Source organism: Gymnoscopelus braueri, assembly GCF_963280865.1.
Source record: "Gymnoscopelus braueri genome assembly, chromosome: 9".
NCBI lineage: Eukaryota > Metazoa > Chordata > Actinopteri > Myctophiformes > Myctophidae > Gymnoscopelus > Gymnoscopelus braueri.
In genome coordinates this window covers 17,556,393-17,578,558 of record NC_137610.1, presented here as the reverse complement: position 1 = coordinate 17,578,558, position 22,166 = coordinate 17,556,393, and the positions used below count along the sequence as shown (strand labels likewise).

General features: G+C 41.5%; 2 protein-coding genes across 4 annotated transcripts; one reads left to right on the top strand and one right to left on the bottom strand.

The window, feature by feature from the left end:
* Positions 1–195: 195 nt before the first annotated feature.
* On the top strand, positions 196–8,093 carry sephs1 (selenophosphate synthetase 1). Its single transcript, XM_080438366.1, has 10 exons — positions 196–266; positions 3,548–3,670; positions 3,793–3,889; positions 3,978–4,081; positions 4,210–4,317; positions 5,005–5,159; positions 5,264–5,354; positions 5,450–5,549; positions 6,505–6,717; positions 6,813–8,093. Exons 2-10 carry the CDS (start codon positions 3,575–3,577, stop codon positions 7,025–7,027), a joined length of 1,179 nt encoding a protein of 392 aa, XP_080294492.1. The 5' UTR covers positions 196–266; positions 3,548–3,574; the 3' UTR covers positions 7,028–8,093.
* A 124-nt stretch (positions 8,094–8,217) lies between these two features.
* cpt1b (carnitine palmitoyltransferase 1B (muscle)) lies at positions 8,218–21,785 on the bottom strand. 3 transcript variants are annotated; one of them, XM_080438364.1, is made up of 19 exons: positions 21,525–21,785; positions 19,415–19,567; positions 18,612–18,751; positions 18,145–18,316; positions 17,502–17,603; positions 17,185–17,322; positions 17,026–17,103; positions 16,292–16,399; positions 15,186–15,270; positions 14,792–14,987; positions 14,088–14,273; positions 13,574–13,679; positions 13,346–13,462; positions 12,959–13,123; positions 11,892–12,026; positions 10,511–10,663; positions 9,196–9,309; positions 8,929–9,021; positions 8,218–8,789 (listed from the first exon to the last, which is right to left on the bottom strand). In XM_080438364.1, exons 2-19 carry the CDS (start codon positions 19,553–19,555, stop codon positions 8,658–8,660), a joined length of 2,361 nt encoding a protein of 786 aa, XP_080294490.1. In that variant the 5' UTR covers positions 19,556–19,567; positions 21,525–21,785; the 3' UTR covers positions 8,218–8,657. The 3 variants fall into 3 exon arrangements, with proteins under 3 accessions (XP_080294490.1, XP_080294489.1, XP_080294491.1); XM_080438363.1 differs by having other exon boundaries at positions 19,415–19,579; positions 21,543–21,784; XM_080438365.1 differs by lacking the exons at positions 18,145–18,316; positions 18,612–18,751; positions 19,415–19,567; positions 21,525–21,785 and adding an exon at positions 17,729–17,852.
* Between the last annotated feature and the right edge of the window lie 381 nt (positions 21,786–22,166).

Here is a 22,166-nt window from a genome sequence, read left to right as displayed (position 1 = left end):
TTTGAGATCTCTTTCCCCCCCTCTTTGTATCAAGAAACACATACTTTATTTTTTCAAGTTGCAACGCAATCAAACGCATACATATTATTTCCGCAGCCAATGCCAATTAACACATAGTATATTATCGACCTAGTGGGGTAAATACAATATACAATCGTCGTAGTTTTCGTCAGGCATTCTCTACGGACTCCCGATTTCTCCCCAATGCATTGTGGTACCGTCCCCGCTCTTCTAGGATCGGGATCCGCCGCAAACCGTGAAACTGGGTAAGATAAACTGGGCGAGAGCAATTAAAGGGGAAATGTTGCACGAATCTAACTCTGCTTTGGTCCTAAATCGACACATATACCGTTATAAACGGCTTTAATGTGACACACGATCGTAAACATCACACCGATTGCTCGTTTAGGCGTGTTTTAATTCATACGAACTATGTTGTGGCACACCATCGCATGGCGCGGGGCAGGAAGGGGTTAATTTTTTACCCCGCCGACATTTTTGTTTCAGTGGCTCTGAACCCTGCAACTTTGTAACTTCTAATGTTTGCGAATCAACCGCCGTTCTGTTCCGCGGCTACACCGTGATCACACAGCGAACAGTGCACGTTCTTTACTTGTTACTAATGTCACTGGTAGATCTGTTATGTGTCGTGCAACCGCTGCTTATGCTCAACATTATCACGCATCGATCAGCGTTTCATAGTCAGGGTTGCCATGTCCGCTTATTATAAGCGACTTTGGGCTTGTTTTTCTGTAAAGTCGCTTGTAAATCATTGGTGGTTGCGGTTTTTTGGGCTTGTTTCTAATGTCTACTTGCTTATTTGGGCTTGTTTCTAAAGTGTAGATGCTTGTTTATTTGGACTTGTTTCTATTATGTATTATGGACCCCCAAATTAACGTATTGTCCCTAAACCCCATGTCCTGAAAACGTTTTGTGCCAGGGAGCCCCGCATACCAGATTTGTGTTGTTAGAATGTTTCAAAACAAATATTCACCTTATTTCAAGATTTAAAAAAAGAATAGTCGATGCATATAGGTTTTAAAGTGCTCATGTGGCCTCCCTTTGCAACTTTGTAACTTAAAATGTTGCGGCTGCACGGTGAACGCACAGTCATGTATGTTCTAAACCTAACATAAATGTCACTGGTAGATCTGTTATGTGTCGTTTCAACTGCTGCTCGGTGTTGCCAGATTTTCGAGAGAAATAAGCGCCAGGTCTATGAACACAAGCCACGGATATTTGAAAATAACCGATCTACAAGTTCACAACACGTCGCGATGTGACGCGTTGTGAGCTTGTAGATCTGCTATTTTCAACATCAAAAAATGTGGAATATTTTTGAATCATTTTAACAACACAAATCTGGTATGGTGGTCTCTGGCACAAAATATTTTCAGATGGGGGGTCTGCGGACAAATGCATATTAATCTGGGGGTCCTTAGATTTGAACACAGGCTGTTATGTGTCGTGCAACTGCTGCTTAATGCTTATCATTATCACGCATCGATCAACGTTCATACAGTGTTGCCATGTCGGCTTATTATAAGCGACTTGTTTTTTCTATAAAGTTGCTTGGTTGCGTTTTTTTGGGCTTGTTTCTAAAGTGTACTTGCTTATTTAGGCAAAAAAAATATTACTATTTAAACCAGTGGTTCTCAAGTATTTTCAGGAAATGTTTTGTGCCAGGGACTCCTGCACCAGATTTGTATTGTTACAATGTTGAAAATAGCAGATCTAACAAGCTCACATGTAGATCGGCTATTTTCAAATGGCCGATAAAGTGCTCGTGTGGCGTAGTTGCTTCTCTTGGGCTTGGTTTCCTAGACCTGGTTGCTTATTTCTCTCTCCAAATATGGCAACACTGGCCGTTTCATAGCAAGCCCCAGTACTAGCAGCGCACCAAAAAAAAGACAACTGCGATTGTTATTTTTTATTTTATCAAATCATAAAAAACTAACATCTAGATGCAGTAGAGTGTGTTTCTGTCCATGTGATGTAGGGATTGATTTTTAGAAAACGTTGTCTGAACGGCTGGGAAACTGACCATGTTATTTTGTGCAAATGTTATTGTTATGAAGTTTGCAGCATTCTTTGGTCTCTTGAACGCCCCTCGATCCTCTTATCCCTTTTCCTAGGCCCGTTTCAGTGTTGCCATATTCTGTGAGAGAAACAAGCAACCAGGTCTAGGAAAACAAGGACTCCCTGGCACAAAATATTTTCAGATGGGGGTCCGCAGACTACATATTAATTTGTGGGGTCCTTGACATGAAAATGTTTGAGAACCACTGGTTTAAGCAACATTTAGGCAGGAAGCCCAAATAAGCAAATACACTTAAGAAACAAGCCCAAAAAAAACGCAACCACCAATATTTACAAGCAACTTCACAGAAAAACAAGCCCAAAGTCGCTTATAATAAGCGGACATGGCAACACTGGGCCCGTCTAGTAAATCAGTTGAATAACAAGACGATTTCATCACTTATACCTGTCTTGTTATGCATTTGTATGTATTTGTTAAAATGACATCTTGGTCACATTGCAGAGTATGTTTATGTAAATGAACATAATTGTTTGTGTATGTTTTATATTATGTTGTGGATCGGAAATCTGTTACTCTGGCCTGAATTAAGGTTCATCTATTGTAGGCCAGGGGTCTTCAACGTTGCCTAAGGACCCCTTAGCTGAGAGAGATAGCTGAGAGAGAGATGAAGCAGGGACCCCCACTACTGTATAAGATTGTGTTGCAGATTAAACTTTTTCATAGATTTCATAGATAGTTGGATTCATGCTAATGTGTATTTTCAGATAGTTAACCTTTTAAACCCTCAATATTTAGTGAACTTGATCGTTGGCTCTGTACTTGGTCTGCTCTTTTTTCCCTCTACACAAACTCTCAGAAAATAGCCGACCTACAAGCTCACAACGCCTCCTCGCAGCGGGAGGCGTTGTGAGCTTGTACATCTGCTATTTTCGGCTAATGTTCCCCATCACACAAAGATTTGGCGTTGGCCCTGTAGTAACTCTGAGGACCCCCTAGGGGTTCCAGACCCCCTGTTGAAGACCCAACAGGATAGAGAATAGTACCCTGTGAAACAGGGAAATATATTGAACATAAATAAATAATAGTACTATTATTTTAATGGTAATAATAATAATAATAATAGATTTTATTTTCAATGTATATTTGTGTAAATCTCAAAGTGCTACAATAAGCATTAGCATTAAAACAAATCATCACACCACTATAAAAGAAACAGAAACATTTCAAACATGAGGGCATAAAGCCCAGAGGTAAAACCAGTGTAGATATATAATTTAAAAAAGCTTTGTTAAAAAGGTAGGTCTTTAGTCCTCTTTAGTAGTGGTACTATTGTTTTACTATGACTTATTTTACTATTTGAAGAATAGTGGTATTACTTTAATATTGTGAATTCATTAACAATGAATATGTTCATATTTTTCATTTTGCATGGCCCATTAGCTTTTCTCTCAACTTGTTCATGTTTTAGGCAGAGTTTTCAAGTATGTCTTCTTGTTCCTGCTCTAGTGGTGAAGACCCAGTGTTTATCCAGCCATGTCTGTGAGGGAGTCATTTAACCCTGAGAGCTATGAGCTGGAGAAGAATTTCAGACTCACACGCTTCGCTGAGCTCAAGGGAACAGGCTGCAAGGTGGGTGTGTTGCCTCGCTGATAGATTATTCTCCCTGCACACAGCAGGTTACACTATCAGGCTGATAACAGGAAGGCTACGAGGATATCAACATGTAAACAGAGTTATTGTCTTGACTGCAGGTGCCGCAAGAGGTGTTGCAGAAGCTGCTTGAATCCCTACAGGAGAACCACTTTCAGGAGGATGAACAGTTCCTTGGAGCAGTTATGCCCCGACTGGGTATGTCCACAACACAACACAACACACAGGTTTTGACCTGCAAAGTATGAAATAATTGCCATTATTTCTTATTTATTTTTGTTTGCAGGCATTGGTATGGACACCTGTGTTATACCCCTCAGACATGGAGGCCTTTCATTGGTCCAGACAACAGACTACATTTATCCCATTGTGGACGACCCCTACATGATGGTATGAAGCTCCTGTCATTGATGTGTGTCCAGCTGGTGGTCTTAATTGCACACACTGACCGGAGGTTATAACAGTGATACTCGGGGTATCAGTCCTTCGCTTCCCTAATCCTCCTCTTTTTTTCATAGGGCCGAATAGCTTGTGCCAACGTTCTAAGTGACCTGTATGCCATGGGAGTGACAGAATGTGATAACATGCTGATGCTTCTGGGAGTCAGTAACAAAATGTCAGAGAAGGTAAACTAAGTATTTTGGAACCACTATAATAACATCTGTGAGTAACCCACACAAATGTCATGGAGATTTTAATAACCATAACCAGCCTATAATAACCTAAAAGTAAAATAAATGTTTACTTAACCCTATTTAAATAATATACCTAGGGGTAAGTGATATTTCCTTGTTACAATCAGTGTTAAATTGCTTTATATTCTGCTAGTACTCATTGGTAGAGTGTTTGTTCAGTAACAGGTCTCCCCGTCCCTCCAGCTCTTGATTAAACAGAAAATGCATTTTCAGGTCGGGATACCAATTCTATCCAATCAGGAGAGAGAACTCACGCAGGATAAACGAGTGAATTTGGAACTGGTGACACAAAGAAATGTGCAGACAAAATTGGAACTGGAACACTCTAAAATTGAATCTGATAAATGGGTACTTTCTCCTGATTGGCTGAAGATTGGCCACCCAGCTGAAAATGAATTTTCAGTTTATTAAAGAGCTGGAGAGACGCAGAGACCCATGCTACTGAAAAAACACTCTATAACAATGATTACTATCAAAATATAGTGTTTTAATCTTTTAACAAAAAACGTTTTGTTTCAACCAGAAAAAAACCCACTTACCATACCTTTAACCCAACATGAAAACTGACATTGATTTGCATCTGTTCTTGGTTCTCTCCCTGTCCGGTGTCCCTTGCAGGAGAGGGACAAAGTGATGCCACTAATCATTCAGGGCTTCAAAGATGCGTCAGAGGAGGCCGGCACATCTGTAACAGGAGGCCAGACGGTGCTCAACCCCTGGGTTGTGATGGGTGGAGTGGCTACGACGGTCTGCCAACCCAACGAATTCATCATGTAAGGCGTTCTCACTGCACAGCTCCTAACCTTAATTCACGTTTTTCGTAATCAGTTTGGTATAACACAACCTAACGCTCAACCGCTATGTGACGTGATCCTAGGCCAGACAATGCAGTGCCAGGGGATGTGTTGGTGTTGACCAAGCCATTGGGGACTCAGGTGTCAGTAGCAGTTCACCAGTGGTTGGATATTGTAAGTCTGCCTACTGTTCTTGGCCTCAGTGCAGTCTTCAAATGATCACATGGTGTTTGTGTTTGTAACGAGTCCCTCTGCGATTTGTCTCTCAGCCAGAGAAGTGGAATAAGATCAAGTTGGTTGTAACCCAAGAAGACGTAGAGCTTGCCTACCACGAGGCCATGATGAACATGTCTCGACTCAATAGGACAGGTATGTGCACACACGTACACTATATTAAAATGGATCCTCTTGTATTTTCTAATGAGACCAACAACTTAAAAGTAGTGTAGCAGAGGAGCCCTGGCTGCAAGCTTTGAAGCCTAATGTCTCCCTTGGCTAGAGGGAGAGTCCCTTTTTAGATGAGTGATAGACGTTGTGATAGACGTGTTTCAAAATGTGGATATTATACAATATAGGCAGGTTTCAGTAGGGAGAAATCTCAGTAACGGTCACCATTTACCAAGTAACTAGTGTCTAGGGCTAGTATAACCACTAGTGGAGTTCTTTTTTTTGCATTGTTTTAATGCCATTACTATTATTATAAAATCCTCCTGCCTTTATTTTTATGCTGTTTTAAGGGAAGCGCTTCTGGCACAGCAGCGTCTCCAAGGATCCTCAAAAGGGGGTTATTGCCTATTAATAGCCTATTATTGGGTTAGGGTTAGAAATAAATAATAGATAATAATAATAGTAGTAATGGCATTAAAACTTTTTTTTAAATAGGTAGACATCGAGTAGTCGACTAGTCGACTACCACTGGGTCAAATTAGTCGACCAGTAAAAATCTCTAGTCGTGAAAGCCCTACTAGTGTCACATGCAAAGAAGGCAGGCAAGACCATTAAGACTGTAATTGTGGCCTGGCATAAGGCAAGGTCTTTTTAAGGAAGAGGGGAAATATGGGCTGAAGCTAAATCAATCAGGTTAAAAGCAAATAAAACACAAATAGTAAATCACAAAAGCACAAGATAATAGATGAGATACTGTAAGGTAAACCTACTACTGTATATTGATCCCTGCTTGAAAATTCAGGTGTCATAGCAGCAACCACAGTAAAGGCCTTGATTATACTTTGTGTGTCTGTGTAATAATAACCTCATCTATTACATACTCAAAAACAGCTAAAAGACAACCTGCCTTTGTAACTTGGCTTTTTCTATCTTCTAGCGGCCGGGCTCATGCACACCTTCAATGCGCACGCAGCCACAGACATCACAGGGTTTGGAATCCTGGGCCACGCGCAGACCCTTGCACGACAACAGCGAAGCGAGGTGTCATTCGTCATCCACAACCTTCCGGTCCTCGCCAAGATGGCTGCTGTGTCCAAGGCATGTGGGAACATGTTTGGACTCATGCACGGCACATGCCCCGAAACATCAGGTGTGTGTTTGTGTCTTAACTGGCAGGGTGATATTCTGTCCCATAAGACATAGCTCTTGTCACTGACCCATATCTACTCTGCATCTTGCTTGTAGGAGGCCTGCTTATCTGTCTGCCTCGGGAACAGGCTGCCCGCTTCTGCGCTGAAATCAAATCTCCCAAATATGGTGAGGGCCACCAGGCGTGGATCATCGGTATCGTGGAGAAAGGGAACCGCACGGCCCGCATCATCGACAAGCCGCGAATCATAGAGGTGGCACCGCAAGCCGCCACTCAAAATGTCAACCCAACCCCCGGTGCAACGTCCTAATCCTACCTCCACCGCTTCGTACACCGGACCCCCTCAGACCTCTGCTGGGTGCTTTTTTAGACACATAAACTAGACAACCATCCCAGAGTGTTTAAGCATATACACATACAGTATGTATACAGAAGACTTGAGTTGGTGTGTATCCAAATGTAATGACATGCCCCCGACAGTGACCTTAAGGGCACGTCGTCACTCAAAGGACTCAGACTACAACACAAGATAACAATTGGTAAGAAAAAGAACATGCATCCAAACCCATTTGCCTTTTGCGTCTGTTGTATTTTCTTTTCTTTTTTTGTTAACTGAAAAAAAACGTTTGATTAGCAGGCAGCTTCAGGTTAGAAATATGATAATCTGATACTGTTGATTCAATTTGAATCTGAAGAAGTCTGGTGTGTCTTGCCTCTTTGGTGCTTTTAAAAAAAATGCTGTCATCAAGCAAATGTGATGGCATTTTTGTTTGTCCATTCACTTTGTACAGTTCTAAAGCCTAGTTTTAGTTCATTGCTGTAACCGATGCCTTGTAACACTTTGAAAATTGACCAGAATGGGTTGCTTTTCTTTTCTTTTTCTTTTTTGTCCACTTAGAACTATTTTGTATTACCCCCCATGCCCAACTAATAAATCAGTCAAATAGACACATTAGAAAATCACGCATCATGTACTTAAATAATTGATCATTTGATTCCATATAAAAAAAAATATGCAGGCCCAATGTGCTTTAGCACATAAGAATTGTTTGCAATACTGTATCACAATGGGAAACCTTTTTTTCCGTTACATTTTGTTCTCTTGAAGGTCCCAGAGGCTGCAAATGTATTCTTTGTCATACGACCGTATAACTGGCCGAACAGATTTTCAACTAGTGACAGTTGTATTACAAAGTATACATTAGGCCTCGCCTACGAAGATCCCAATTCACAGCTGGTTACATTTTTATCTAAATGATGGGATGATACAGTTCATGTACCACTTGCGGAACCTTTGTTAATGTCTCTAAGATGGATATCAAAAGGTGTAGCATCCCAGCTTGACAATAAATAAAGCTGCTTTCTCTCTTACAGTGGATGAGGAGTTTTGTTTGTGTGTACATTTAACACCAGTTCCTAAATTGCATTGGTCAGACCCATGTGTATAACCAATGGCGCACGCAAGGTTTCTTTCTTGTTGGACCTAAGAACCCACAGTATAATGAGTGATGATTCATAAATGTATTTCTTCTTGCTTTAGCAAGCATTTTCTTTTATGTGGCGCATCAGAAATGAACACGTATGAACAGAACAGCTAATTAATAAATACTGACACGTAATAAAGGACTAAAATTTCCAAACATATACAGTACTGAATGCTTCAAGGATATTTACATATGCACATATTGACAAAGACCTAAAAAGTCAAAATAATTTCATATCAAAATTACAACGAATGCAAGAAAAATGTGCCATTATTGAGCAATGTTGAGTTGGTAACAGACCCAATGTTCACCACCTTTGAGGTGTTTTTGTGACCCACCAGAAAATCTTGACCAAACTGATCTGAAGTCAACAACAGTCCTGGAACATTGCTTTGTAGTCATGCTAAAGACCGGTGCAGAGGTCTATAGGTTTATCCATCCATTGATAGTTAGCTGTTACTCTTCTTTCTTGCCATTAGCTAGCTCTGTCTGCTTTCCATGCTGCTCCTTTTTGTTGTTTTCAGGCATAAAAAGTGCTTGGATATCCAACATGGCCTTCCGAATATTCTGACCAAAGCGGAATGAGTCCTTGAAGGAAGAACAAGGAAGAGAAATTGACCAGAAGTGTTCAACAGAAATTTAGATTAAAAAAAATATATATAGTTACTTTATTGATATTTATTAGTTTCTTATTATAGCTATGAAAGTCGGTGTTGGGTGTTCTTACTGTTTCAGGGCAGGAGAACTTGCTGGAGATGTGGAATGTGATGAGGTTCTCTCCAATGATGATATAAGATACTCCATAACCATCATCGGCCACCTGGGGGCAGAGAAGTGCCATTGTCCCTTTTCATTGTACTGTACATCACCCTCACATAACACATGATTTACAAGCCTTATTTTTAACTGTATGTTTACAAGCCTCTTGCAGAGGCAGAATGAAGCAGGTGCTGAATTTTGTACTCGTTTGTTGTGTGTTAAGCGGTGAACTCACCGGGCCGAACCCCACACCAGCGCCTACATAGTTTGGGAACTTGTTGAGGTCAACCAAGTTGAGTTGCTGCTGAGGTGTTTGGCTGGTGGACAACTTCCATGGCTCCGAAAGAACCTACAGAACACGGATGAGATTAGTGTTGTAGTAGGGCACAGGGGACATTAGAAAGGGTTAAGATGGTGTGAACCAAGAATTTATATAGGCCTATGCATTTTTGTCATTTATTCTGCACTTCCTCATTGATACTAGTGATGTTTAACTATTTATTCAATTAAAGGATTGATCAAATGCTATTTTCTCATTACTTTGTGGAAAAAATAAGGCTATGGTTGGTTATATGATAAACAAATTCTTATCTGGCATTCAGCCTTGCCCTTGGTTGGATAACCTTGTGCAAAGACAAATGCCTGGGCGATAATAAGCTTAATGCAGAACAATTGCTCACTTTGTGTATAAGTGAACAATTATGTGTGGAGTCCCCCTGCCCTCTACTGGCAACAATGGTGTACTGCTGCTACTGTATACACAGTTGATCATTATTTTATTGTTTGTTGATTATAATTTTACTGTTTGTCTTTATTACTACTGCTACAGTGTCCGAGGAGCGTAACAAATTATTTTTACACTTATACCGACATCCAAAAGAGTCAGTATCATGGTCAGTATCATTATCAGTATCATGGTCAGTATCATAGTCAGTACCATGTCAGTATCATTGTGTCAGTATCACTGTCAGTATCATGTCAGTAGCAGTCCAAGGGGTGCACGCACATCCAAACAAATATTTCAACAGGTGCTGGATCACATGGGCAACGCTGGAGAGAGGCAAAAGATCCACGTCGCACCGTCTTAATGCTCCCAATTCTTTTTATTAATAAAGTGACAAAACACATGTCAGGTATACTGAACAGTGTGTTCAAGGTACAAGATCCCCTTATACCTTGAACTAAACTGCAGTCCCGGGTTCTGTTTCCTATTCGGTTCAGTTTCAAATAGCCTCACTTGATTGGTGAGGCAACAGATTTGAACCGGAAACACAGTATGACATTCCCGGTATAAATCTGCTGACGTACTAATCAATTAAAGCTATGGGAAACTGGACCAGAACCAGAAATGGGTATACCACCTTCGGGAAACCCAGGACTACAGTTATGCACCGAGTCATTCCATATATACTGTATATAATATAAAGGGAGAGAAAGAGATACAGATATGGAAGAGTGAAGACAGTCAGGAAGAAGGTCTGTGGTTTGTGTGATATCTAAAATGCACAGAATACCTGTATACACCCCTGAAATGACCCACTGCCACTGACCTTTTTAAGAAACGGGGAGTCGACACCCAGATATTTGGACATGATGTAGAGACAGAAGAGATGGCGGTCGATACCAGAGCCAGTCATGGCCAGCCTGTACATGTTCTGATGCTTATCTGCTGCTTGGCGGAACAGGGAAAGTCTCTGGGCAGTCTGATCACAGAAACAGAACAAAAAACAACAAACTCTTATCTCTGGACATTCAAGACTTAGTATGTCAAGGTTTAGTTCAAGGTTACTTTATTTTGTCTCCCTTGGGAGAAATCTGTCTTGGAGACACGGACCAGCAGCATACATACACAATACAATACATTACCATTCACACAGAGACACGTACAACCCTAATAGTCATTTAGGCCTATACATCACCCTCCAGCATGATATACCACCCCAACCAACATACATAGTGCAACAAGAGCAACACCTTAGCACCACCTCCATTGAGGAGTGTGATTAACAGAGGGACAAAAGAGTGCTCGAACTTATTATAGCTCCATGCAGGGACCCTGTACCTCCTACCTGACGGCAGTAACTCATACTCAGGGTATAATACATGGGAGGGGTCAGACACAATGTTCTTAGCCTGCCCAATGGTGGACTGCTCACAAATGACCTGTGGGGTGATGTCACGTTAATGTCACAGCAAACAGATTCACCCTCCGCACGGATGACGGGCAAACCTCAGCTGAGGAGATCAGGGTCCGTGGAGTTGACAGGTGAGACCAGACCGCTGTCTCTGGGTCATGGTCACCTAGTCCCAGTAGAGACAGTGTAACCTAACCACTGAGGTCACCATGTTAGTCATGAGACAAACTGCTAGCACTCAAATCTGACATTGGATAGCTCAAAGTCTGACTGTCCATGAAGGGGGGGGGGGGGCGTATGCTTAAAGGAGTAGTTCACCCAAAAAATGTGTTATTTTCTATCAATTACACACCCCATGAAGCCTTGAATTTGTGGAGATTCTTGTTTTTGTCGCAATACTGAGCCAATTGTCGATGACGGGGTGGCTGGTCATGAAATTAATGGCTCAGGAATGCAACAAAAACAATTCCATGAATGGTGTGTAATTGATAGAAAATATGTAATTTTTTGGGTGCTCCTTTACGTAAGTAAATTGGTAAGCAAGTCTGCTTGACCAATTGTGTCATCTCAGAATAACTGTATTGATTGATCATGATTGATGTGTTTGCGTGTGTGTTTGCGTGTGTGTGTGTGTGTGTGTGTGTGTGTGTGTGTGTGTGTGTGTGTGTGTGTGTGTGTGTGTGTGTGTGTGCGTGCGTGCGTGCGTGCGTGCGTGCGTGCGTGCGTGCGTGCGTGCGTGCGTGCGTGCGTGCGTGCGTGCGTGCGTGCGTGCATGCGTGCATGCGTGCATGCTTACTGTTGCCCCCTGGTCTTCCATGGCTCTAACAAAGGCCACAGCTTCAGAGGTGCAGGAACGCACAGTCTCTGTGCGACCATCTCGGTACATACGAGTCATGGACGACTCGTACGTCAGACAGAACACTCCCTGGTCCTACAGTAAGAACACATTTACACCAGTTTAGTTACTGTGGAGCATATTGTTGCTGTTGGGCAGAAACAACTCCATATTTCATCTTTTTATGTTTTTCTCGTCATAAGTTGATGCCCCATATTACACTCCAGCTTGTAGATTTGGTATTTTCACGTAACCAAACTAGTGATGTGACCCTTATGTTTAACCATTGAAAGTATCAACAATAGTTTGTGACTAAATAATAACTGCATTGGAACCTTTGGAACACTTTTTCTTTCCTGAGAATGTACGGTTTTGGACATACTGTACAAGTTTTCTGTCTGACAGCAACGGTATGTTGATACGGAGGAAAGACAACAGTGATTAACAACTAACATAGCGAATGCATTGTGGAGAATGCACACTGGAGCATATTCTATAACAGTGATTCTCAAATTCTTTCATGTCAAGGACTCCAAAATGTAAATGTATTTGGCCGTGGGCCCCTATCTGAAACTACTTTTGTGCCAGGGACCCTCATACAAGATTTTGTGTTGTTTAAATGTTCCCAAAAGAAAACATTATCAAGAATCTTTGACAACAGCAAATCTACAAGCTCACAATTCGTCGCATCATGGCGCGTTGTGGACGTTGTGAGCTATTTTCAAATAGCAGATAGGGTTAATGCTATATTAATTCAAACCGGGAAAGCATCGGTGTCAATTTTAATTTTTGCGTTGGCTATTCAAAAATAGCAGATGTACAAGCTCACAGCGTGTCACGTTGTGCCGCGCTGCAAGCTTGTACATCTGCTATTTTTGAACATTTTTGAAAAATCTTGAAAGTGTGAGAACTACTGATTTAGAAGGTCAGGTCTTAATGGGTTAACTCATTTAGCTGGGGACCCCTTGGAACCCCCTCAAGGACCCCTGGGGGTCCGTGGACCCCACTTTGAAAACCCCTGAACCTACCCTGAACTGGGCCAGCTGCAGAGCCAGCTGAATGAAGGCATCTGGGCTGGTTCTGCTCTTCTTAATCAGACCTTTCCCAAACTCTTTAAACAGACAGCCATGGAAGTCCACGTCATCAGCAATGTTCTTGGCAAACCGGTATGAACTCTCAGTGATTTCTCGGCACTAAGAGGGAGGAAAACACATTTTCAACAATACTTGTGGCCTTTTGAAGGCAGCCTATTTATTTTTTAAAGTTAAGCGGTAACAACTGTGGTTAGGCCATCAGTTGGGCATTGGCAAATAATTTAAAGAGAATTATTTCTTGGCAGAATTGAACCATAAACCGTTTATCTCTATGATGACATTTTATTATATATCATACAGTATGTGGTTATAATGTCATACTTCTTTTGGAATCTGCCACTGTAACCTAGTGGGGGGAGGCAGGCCCTTGTTCACGTCCCCCTTGCAGTGTCCCTCCTCAGTGTAGCCAAGATGGAAACAGTCTGTTGCGAGGACATACTACATAAACACAGATAGGGGCAATGATGGTTGGTTGAGCATTACTGATTAATGACATACTTTGGAAAGACTGATTTAAAATACTTCACTGGGTATTTGTGTATACCGTACCTCCCACATGTGTCCCACGATCGGGGCGTCTGCCCAGGAGTGTTCTGTGTTCACACCCATTTTGCCATTGGTGTACGAGATCAAATTGAAAGACTTGTCAAACCACCTGAGAGAAAAGGAAATAAGTTAATTATTGAAACACAGCACTAAAAACCAGTGGTGTAAAGTAACTAAGTACATCAACTCAATTACTGTACACACAATGCGTCGCGATGCAACGCATTGTGAGCTTGTAAATCGGATATTTTCAAAAGATTTTCATACATTTTATACATTTGAAAACATTCTGCATAATGAGTACTTTCTACTTTTGGTAATTTAAGTACATTTTGATACCAATACTTTTGTACTTTTACATTTAAGTAAATGTTGAATTCCAGACTTTTACTTGCAACAGAGTATTTCTATTGATACTTTTACTTTAAGTAAGAAAATGTGAGCACTTTTTCCACCACCGCTAAAAACATTAACAGGCTTGAGGCTTCCCTCATCTTAGTCTCTGCCTATACAGTACCTGTCGTAACATTTCCCATGCAGCAGGGATTTGGCGTAACTATCCAGTGAACCGGGCCTCTCAGGGTCATAACCCTGCGCCTCATCATCCAGCGTCAGGAAGAAGGCAGCCGACTCGACCGCGTCTAGAGACGCTCTGTTCACTCCATGGCTGAAGTACCTCATACGAGCCCGGGCCCAAGGGATTCTAGAAGGGAGGGAAAGAGAGCACAATGACAGTTTACTATCCCATGATGTGTGTGTGTGTGTGTGTGTGTGTGTGTGTGTGTGTGTGTGTGTGTGTGTGTGTGTGTGTGTGTGTGTGTGTGTGTGCATGTGTTAGTTAGTATATGTGTGTGCGCATGTTCAACAAGGCTATTATTATAGTTCATTATACGACCGAAATAACTAAAAGGATTACATTTTAGTTATTGAACAAAATAAAAAAGTAACTCGAACTGTATTGTGTGTTGACTAAAACCATGAACCATGAAAAACTATTCTGAGCTTTTTGAATCTCACCCCTGAGTGCCCCACATTACAATAACAAATGAAAACTAACACTAAAACTAATAAAACCTGAATTAAACTAAGCCTTTTCACAAAATAAAAACTAAGCTAAACTAGCAAACCCATTTTAAAAACAAATTCAAACTAACTGAAATGGAAATCATGGATTCAAAACGTAATTCAAAAATTCAAAACCATAACCTTGATGTTCAGTACCTGTTCCCTGCAGTCAGGGCAGCCAGTTTCAGTTCTCCCGGCTGGGGCTCTGTGGTGTCATTGAGGATCCTCTGGAACTGCATTTCGAGCTCACTGGGCAAGAGGTGGCGTCCCCCAGTGTACAGCCACACCTGGAAGAACCGGCCCTTGTGGTAGACTACCAAGTGCTTCCGGTCAGTAAGGTGCTGCACAATGTCTGAATGTGAGAGAGTACAAAATAACTGATCAGTTACTTTTGGCCATGTTGCAAAAGCATAGAAAGGGTAGAAAAAAAGGTTAAATATCATAGGTGTACTTCGACTACGAAGCAGCACTCACTCACTCTCTCTAAATTAACACTGAGGATTTTACAGTGCATGACTGGTTGAACTGTAAGTTGCTTGGATGATGATACCTGTCTCAACCCCAGGCAAGCGTGTAGTGTTGAACACCCTCTCCATCTGAGTAGAACACATAGGAACGATGCCCAAGGCCCGCAGCTGGGAAGGACAAAGAGAGACATGTCAGTCATGAGTCCAAGCTGCTTTAGAACAGTGGTTCTCAACCTTTTCAGGCCGCAACCCCCCCAAAAGAATCATATTTGAACTGGGGACCCCCCACCCTGACAAGCACTTGGAATGTAGGAGTTGAGGCTTGCAATTTTCTACAAGCTCACGTTGCGAGGCGTTGTGAGCTTGTAGATCTGCTATTGTCACATTTTATGCCTCTTTCTTATATTTTTGGGCGGTGAAACCGCCCCTATAAGTGAGATTTGGAAAAATGTACAAATATCTTGGGCAGTGAAACCGGCCCTAAAAGTGAGGTTTGGAAATTTGTACAATTATCCTGCGCTGTGATTGGCCAATCACAATCTATTCAGGACTGTGATTGGCCAGTGTCACATGACACATGTGCATAGCCCTATATAAGCAACCATAACTTGAAAAAAACCATAAATTGGTTTTTTTCAAGTTATGGTTTCGTCCATCATAAAGACTGTTTCAATAAATGTATTTATCTTTTGTACATGATTGGTTGACTCCATTCAGTATTGTGATTAGCTAGCAAGACACCGCCCACTTCACACAGGGTGTGATTTTTTGACAATTTGGCCAATGTTTGACCGGTTTTTATAGTATAGTTTGTTGATTACTTTTGATGCAGTAATGGTCTTCTTTTTTTCTTTTTTTTTTGTATTAAAAAGGTCTTAAAATTCCTTAAATTGTCACTTCACTGTCATCTGGGGGGAAAAGAATCATGTGGAGACCCCCCTGGCGACAGGTTGAGAACCACTGCTGTATAAGACAGGCAGAGTAACAATAAGAGCAATATGAGCATTGAGCAAAAGGGCGTTTAGTTTTTGTTGAGCAAACAGGTAACAAAAGAAGAGTGCTGAGAGAATGAACAAGAATATTATTAGGAGTATAAGTTTTGAGAATAATGAGACAGGACTAGGAAGATGTAGGGAGTGTAGAAGTAGAGTGATTCACAAACAACAGGTAAAATAATGGAGACATTTACAGGCTCGTGCTCTCCTCGTTCCAGCTTGCGTCTGTACTGTAGCATCGCATTGACCACATTCCCTGCCCGTGCAGCCTGCCTGTGTGTTGGGCTCATGTACAGGAGGTCCTTCATTCAAACATACACGCCACAGAGAAACAAGCATAACACACATAACATTCAGGTTTCTCCACTATTATAGGTAAATTTATGGATCATATGGCATAAAATATGTTTGGCTTTTGGGATTGATTCCAATTTCAGATTTAAGTATTTAGCAGACACCCAGAGCAACGAACAAAGTGCAAGGTTGTAGTAAAGTGGCATGAACGCTAGTAAACCAACAGGGTGGTAAAGTAATTAAGAGTACTAAGAAAATGGGTAAGTTCCCAATTCAACCCATAATAAAAATGAATTCCATTCACAAAGGGCCAGACTGACATATGTGAATGACGCAGGGCAAATTGTGCTGAGCCTTTCACACAATTTGTGCTTTCAATTTACGTACGTGTAATTAAAGTCTGAATTACTAAGGCAGTAGCTAATTACACAAGCAACAAATTGGACCGCCTTCTATAGTCGCATTTATGCATGTATGGCACAGTGTAACATCAGGTGCTATCGAATGAGGGAATTTTGCAAAACATTAAGCCCTTAAACAGCTCAGGAATGAAAATAAAACACTCAGTTTTCCACTCAGCACTTATTATGCCAGATAACGAAGCAATGAACACAACATCAATGTACTCTCTTACCATGACATAGAAGTTACTGTTGACCATGATAGGACTCCTGCCTCTGAGGTAGATGTACTCCTCCCACCAGTCACTCACCTAGGATAAGAAATACATGATGTCACATGGTTCTATCGGGATTATTTGCCAATTCAGAATAATTTCTTAACGAATACATACATAATTTGCTGTCCACCAGGATTTGAGGATGAGGTATCTCTGAAGTCGGGGTGCTATGGAATCTTTAAAGTTATTGGCCAAAATCTCCATTTGATTGTACTGTTGATTGTCAAGCAGTGGACGGACCGACTCAAGGTACTGTTGGAAAAGACAGGGCCGTGTTAAGTCAGTACATTGGACTGCTGTTATCTGCAAATCATATACGATAGCGATGTATGATTGTACTCTCGATGTAATTATAGTCATGGAAGGTCAGTCCGGACAGTCTGATTCTAATTACACAGATTGTCAGTGTCCCACCGCATCCCCAGCCTCACCCTAAGGATGGTGTCATCCACGCTAGGCACATGTTGCCTTGGCAAGGAAGCCTGGAAGCTGTAGAGGAGTGGTCTGCGCCCCGAGAACATCTTCACCAAGCTCTGGAAACAGATGATGTCAAAGCTAGTATAAAACGTAATAAATACAAAATCTGTGTTTTTATTCATATTCATTTTCCAATGAATGGCGTTAGCTCATTACAGTTTACACCAAACAAGCGGTATACCTGAATAATTGCTGCTGAACATTATTGCATGGTTTATGTCACTGATGTTTGAATTTCATTCGTAATCGTAAATCCATCTTTTCTCCAGGGAGTGGGGCTATTTTTGGCTGGACTTTTCAAATCAATCTGTGCTTTAAAAAGAGTTTCATAGTCACTCCAAGTTGATTTCATACCGTACGGAAATTAATGGAATCCAGTGGCTTCCTTGAAGAAAACCATGGCATGCTTTGGAAAATGGTCTACAACACAGTAATGTCAAGTATACCTTGAGTCATAGTCAATGAGCTAAATATACCAGATCATCTGTGTGGTCCTTTAGCTGTCCCCCTGTGTAATGGGCGGACATACTCTGTCTACAGACTATAAGAGCTAAGATGGAAAGAAAAATAAACACATAGATAAATGGACAGACGCACCAGCCACACTTTAGTAGAGGGGCACATCTTTCCATGGGATTCAAAGATCCATCCATGGTAGGAGAGCAGGGCTTTGAGAGTGTATCTCAACAGGTAGATGAGGAACAGCCACAGACCAGTGGCAAACAGGATCACACTCAACACGGTCCGGGTCTGCACTGACATGCTGTCTCTGTTCAGAAGAAGGCACAATGCTGATCTTGTTACACTACATTCATCAGAAACAACTTTATTGTCATATCACATGATTACAGGTGTAAAAGAGTGGGCGAAACATTCTTCCTGTAACATTGTAGTTACAGGAAGAGTTAGAATAGGGAAGAGAGAATAGAGAACAAAGGAAGATGCAAATTAGCAATGGATGGATGGCACTATGGAAAGCAAACAAACTGTACTTTTTGTTAAGAACTGTGACTCTTATGCTCTTTGCATGCTGTGAATATAACATATGCTGTAAGGTTTCTGACCTCTGCGGTAGGTTCTCTGCGATGCTGTCGATCATGCCCAGAGAGGGGTCAATGCGGATGTACAAGGTGCTCATGATAGCGATGACAACTATCAACCAGCTGGACGGGCTGGCGGGGTAGACACCAGTTAACACACCATTCTAAAGAGGGGGAAACAGTGATGTCATTCTCCAAACAGGCCTGAATCCATGCCATTCAACTTGCATTCACAGTCCCTGCACATGGCAACGGTGATAAATGCTCTATGATCTACTATGATGATAGACTAATTCACATTGAAATTTCATGTATACATATTGAGTTACATAGCTTTTCAAACTTCTTGTCTCATCTGCTCGTAAGGCACACAAAGATTACTTTACTGTTCTATTGCTGCACCTTATGTCTGCACCTTTTGCTGTTTATTTTCATTTTTAATTTACTGCTGCTGTTTATTTACAAACAGCTACAAATATACATAGCTTATGCTATGTATATTTGTATATTCTTTTCGCTTCTTTCTATCTATCTGTTTTCTTCCCTTTCCTGAAAACTACAAATGATGGAGCTTGTACGAAAAACTATAATTTCACACACTTCTTCACACCTGTAAACCTGTGATGTGACAATAAAGCTGATTCTGAAACCCTGCTAGGTCAGAGCTGGAAGCTAATCATGAGCTACTTTTAATTTCAGACCCGTAAGGGTTCATTTGGGTCCTCCGAACTAACAACAAATTTGCTGGGGACCCCCTGGAACCCTCCCAAGGACTCCTGAGCGTCCCTGGACCCAACTCTGAGAACCACTGTATTACAGTTTATTACCTTAAACTGTATAGCTCTTTTCCTCCATGCTGTCACCCCTGACAGGTAGATGTTTTTGATGACCTCTTGGCTCAGTTTAATGTCCAGGCCATCTGGTCGTACGGTGAACTGGAAGCCCACCGCCTGGTGCGCCTCCGCCATCTCTGGACCTTCCTTCGGTAAGTCCTGACCACAACAATACCAATATTTGATCAATTTACAGTTACGCCGACAGTATCAACTCACAGCAGTTTACCTGCTGCATTTGCTTGATTATAACTACTGCAGAAGAATTCATCGGCTATCAATAATTGTCTTTGAATCGGTGAGTTGATCTATTGCATCGAGTAGCCTCGGCTATGAAGGGAAAGTCATATCAACTAGCTAACTAATGTTAACCATTAGCCTGATTGAGCTCAACACACACACACACACACACACACACACACACACACACACACACACACACACACACACACACACACACACACACACACACACACACACACACACACACACACACACACACACACACACACACACACACACACACACACACACACACTCTTGCAGTAATAAGTGGTATTCAAGGTTACTTAATGTTGCCTGGCAACTTGTCAGTCACAACAGAAAATGTTGTGACTGGTGGGTTGTGTGGGTGAAATAGGCTCTCTCCTCCCTCCCTCTCTCTCGCTGATCAAGCTCTGGTATGACATCACACACAACCTCCCTATCCATATCTCCCTCTCTGTCTCTCTCTCACTGATCAAGTTCTGTCCTGAAGTCATGCACAACAGAAACGGTTGCCTAACAGTGGCAATTTGCATTAACATCAACCAACGTTGACTTGCGCTGATGTCGGGGATCTACTATTATGCCACCAAAATGTGGAATGCCCTACCAACAGCCATCAAAAAGTGCGATTCCCTACCCTCCTTCAAAACCGCCATAAAGAGCACTTGTCTGCAATTTGCAATTGGACCCAAGAAAAGTCTTCTAGCTTGCCAAAAGAATCACCCCTCAATGTTTTTATGTAAATAATACTTTTACTGCTCCTTGTATTGATGATCTCTTGTATAGTATGTCTTTATACTGAATGATGAATTGAATACACAGGACCACAATGGAAACAAGCCCTCAGGGCTTTTTGTGTTATCCTTTTAGCATTATTGTAGAACTGTACCTCTGTACCTTTGGTAAACTGAACCAATGTTAACACCCAGATAATGGGCACTGAATGGGCAATAACAATTGATATGGTCCATACCACTATACCATAGTAACCAGGAAAAAAAAGAAGACAAAATAAGTTAATATACTCTTCAAATCTCAAACACAAATTATGTAGCATAGGCCATAGCCAATTTTGACTACTGAGTAATTATTGTTCTGTGTCAGCCTTGCATTGTTCTGTTTCATTGCTGTATTGTGTTACTGAAGGGGCTTGTACTGTACTGTTTGCCTCCAATGGTTATCTATAACATGACCCGCTGATATAGGATTTCAAGGTACACAAAAATACATAGTATAGAGGTTTTACATTTAGAATATTTCACAGTGAGTACATTGGTCTTTTCAAATTCCACAAATGAGTGTTTACAGATCATAAATAAGTCTCTGTTAGGGCCAGGGGGACATGGTAAGCTTGGATTTCTTTTTCCATGTCATACGACGGGGACAGTAGCCAAGTGGGACAAAGGTTAACCACCAGATATAGCGGTGCAGTGCACCGGTTAAGCATGTGCTCTAGCCTAGGATGGGCATGAAAATATAAACAGAGAGTACAGTCCACATTTCAAAGGGAGCTCCACTTGCTTTACTTAACAAAATGAGATTCTATTAAACAGATACATTGGGTAACCATGAGTTTAGAGACTAACTATGTTCTCATCTCACAATATTTTAAACTAAAAACAATAACAAATGGTTTGTACGCATTTTCTTTGGTCTATATCTGAACCATGACAAATGTTTTATCAGTTTACAGTTCACCCAACAACTCACATAAAGCGTAATGTCACTCATATTTCATTGTTATTCAAAGCTGTCATATCCTTCTGTGGTATTAGCAGTTTTAAATGCACTACAGTTAACAACTAGAAAATCTATCTTCAGAAGATGCATGCAGAACAGTCTAAAATCCTCTTACCTTTTTTGAATCAGATGCACTATAATCAGCTTACGAAGGTTGTTGTGACATTGGTTTCTGTCACAGTGGCAGTGAAATTCCTCTGGACCCAGTCTTGTATACTCTGTGTGACTCCGGTGTCCTTGAAGTGGCTTTCCTCAGGTACTGAGATCAGAGTTGTGCCCTCTGTTCTCTCTAACCCTCCGCCTCTCACAACACACACACACACACACACACACACACACACACACACACACACACACACACACACACACACACACACACACACACACACACACACACACACACACACACACACACACACACACACACACACACGCACACACACACGCACACACACGTGCATGCACACACACACACTCTCTCTCTCCCTTCCTCCCTCTCCCTCTCCCTCCCCCTCCCTCCCTCATAGAAAGCTTCTGTTTGTAACCAGACACCATAGTTAGATGGTAACCTCATATGCCTACAGTGTACTGTTCTCCAGTACAAAATCACTTCTGCTAATAAAGAGCCAGAAGACAAAATGCAATGACAGACTTGGCAGTGATGAGCTGTCATTCTCTGGATAAGGGCTATTTTATGTACTAGAGGTTCGGGCCGCCCTCACACCTACATCGCACCGCT

Bases quoted from the DNA above. Each gene is read 5' to 3' on its own strand.
- sephs1 (XM_080438366.1), top strand. From the start codon at position 3,575: ATGTCTGTGAGGGAGTCATTTAACCCTGAGAGCTATGAGCTGGAGAAG. The intron at 3,890-3,977 runs GTATGTCCACAA...TTTTGTTTGCAG, and splicing joins AGCAGTTATGCCCCGACTGG to GCATTGGTATGGACACCTGT. The intron at 5,355-5,449 runs GTAAGTCTGCCT...TTTGTCTCTCAG, and splicing joins TTCACCAGTGGTTGGATATT to CCAGAGAAGTGGAATAAGAT.
- cpt1b (XM_080438364.1), bottom strand. From the start codon at position 19,555: ATGGCGGAGGCGCACCAGGCGGTGGGCTTCCAGTTCACCGTACGACCA. The intron at 14,988-15,185 runs GTATCATCATCC...TCTCACATTCAG, and splicing joins CTTGCCTGGGGTTGAGACAG to ACATTGTGCAGCACCTTACT. The intron at 8,790-8,928 runs GTAAGAACACCC...TCTTCCTTCAAG, and splicing joins AGTTCTCCTGCCCTGAAACA to GACTCATTCCGCTTTGGTCA.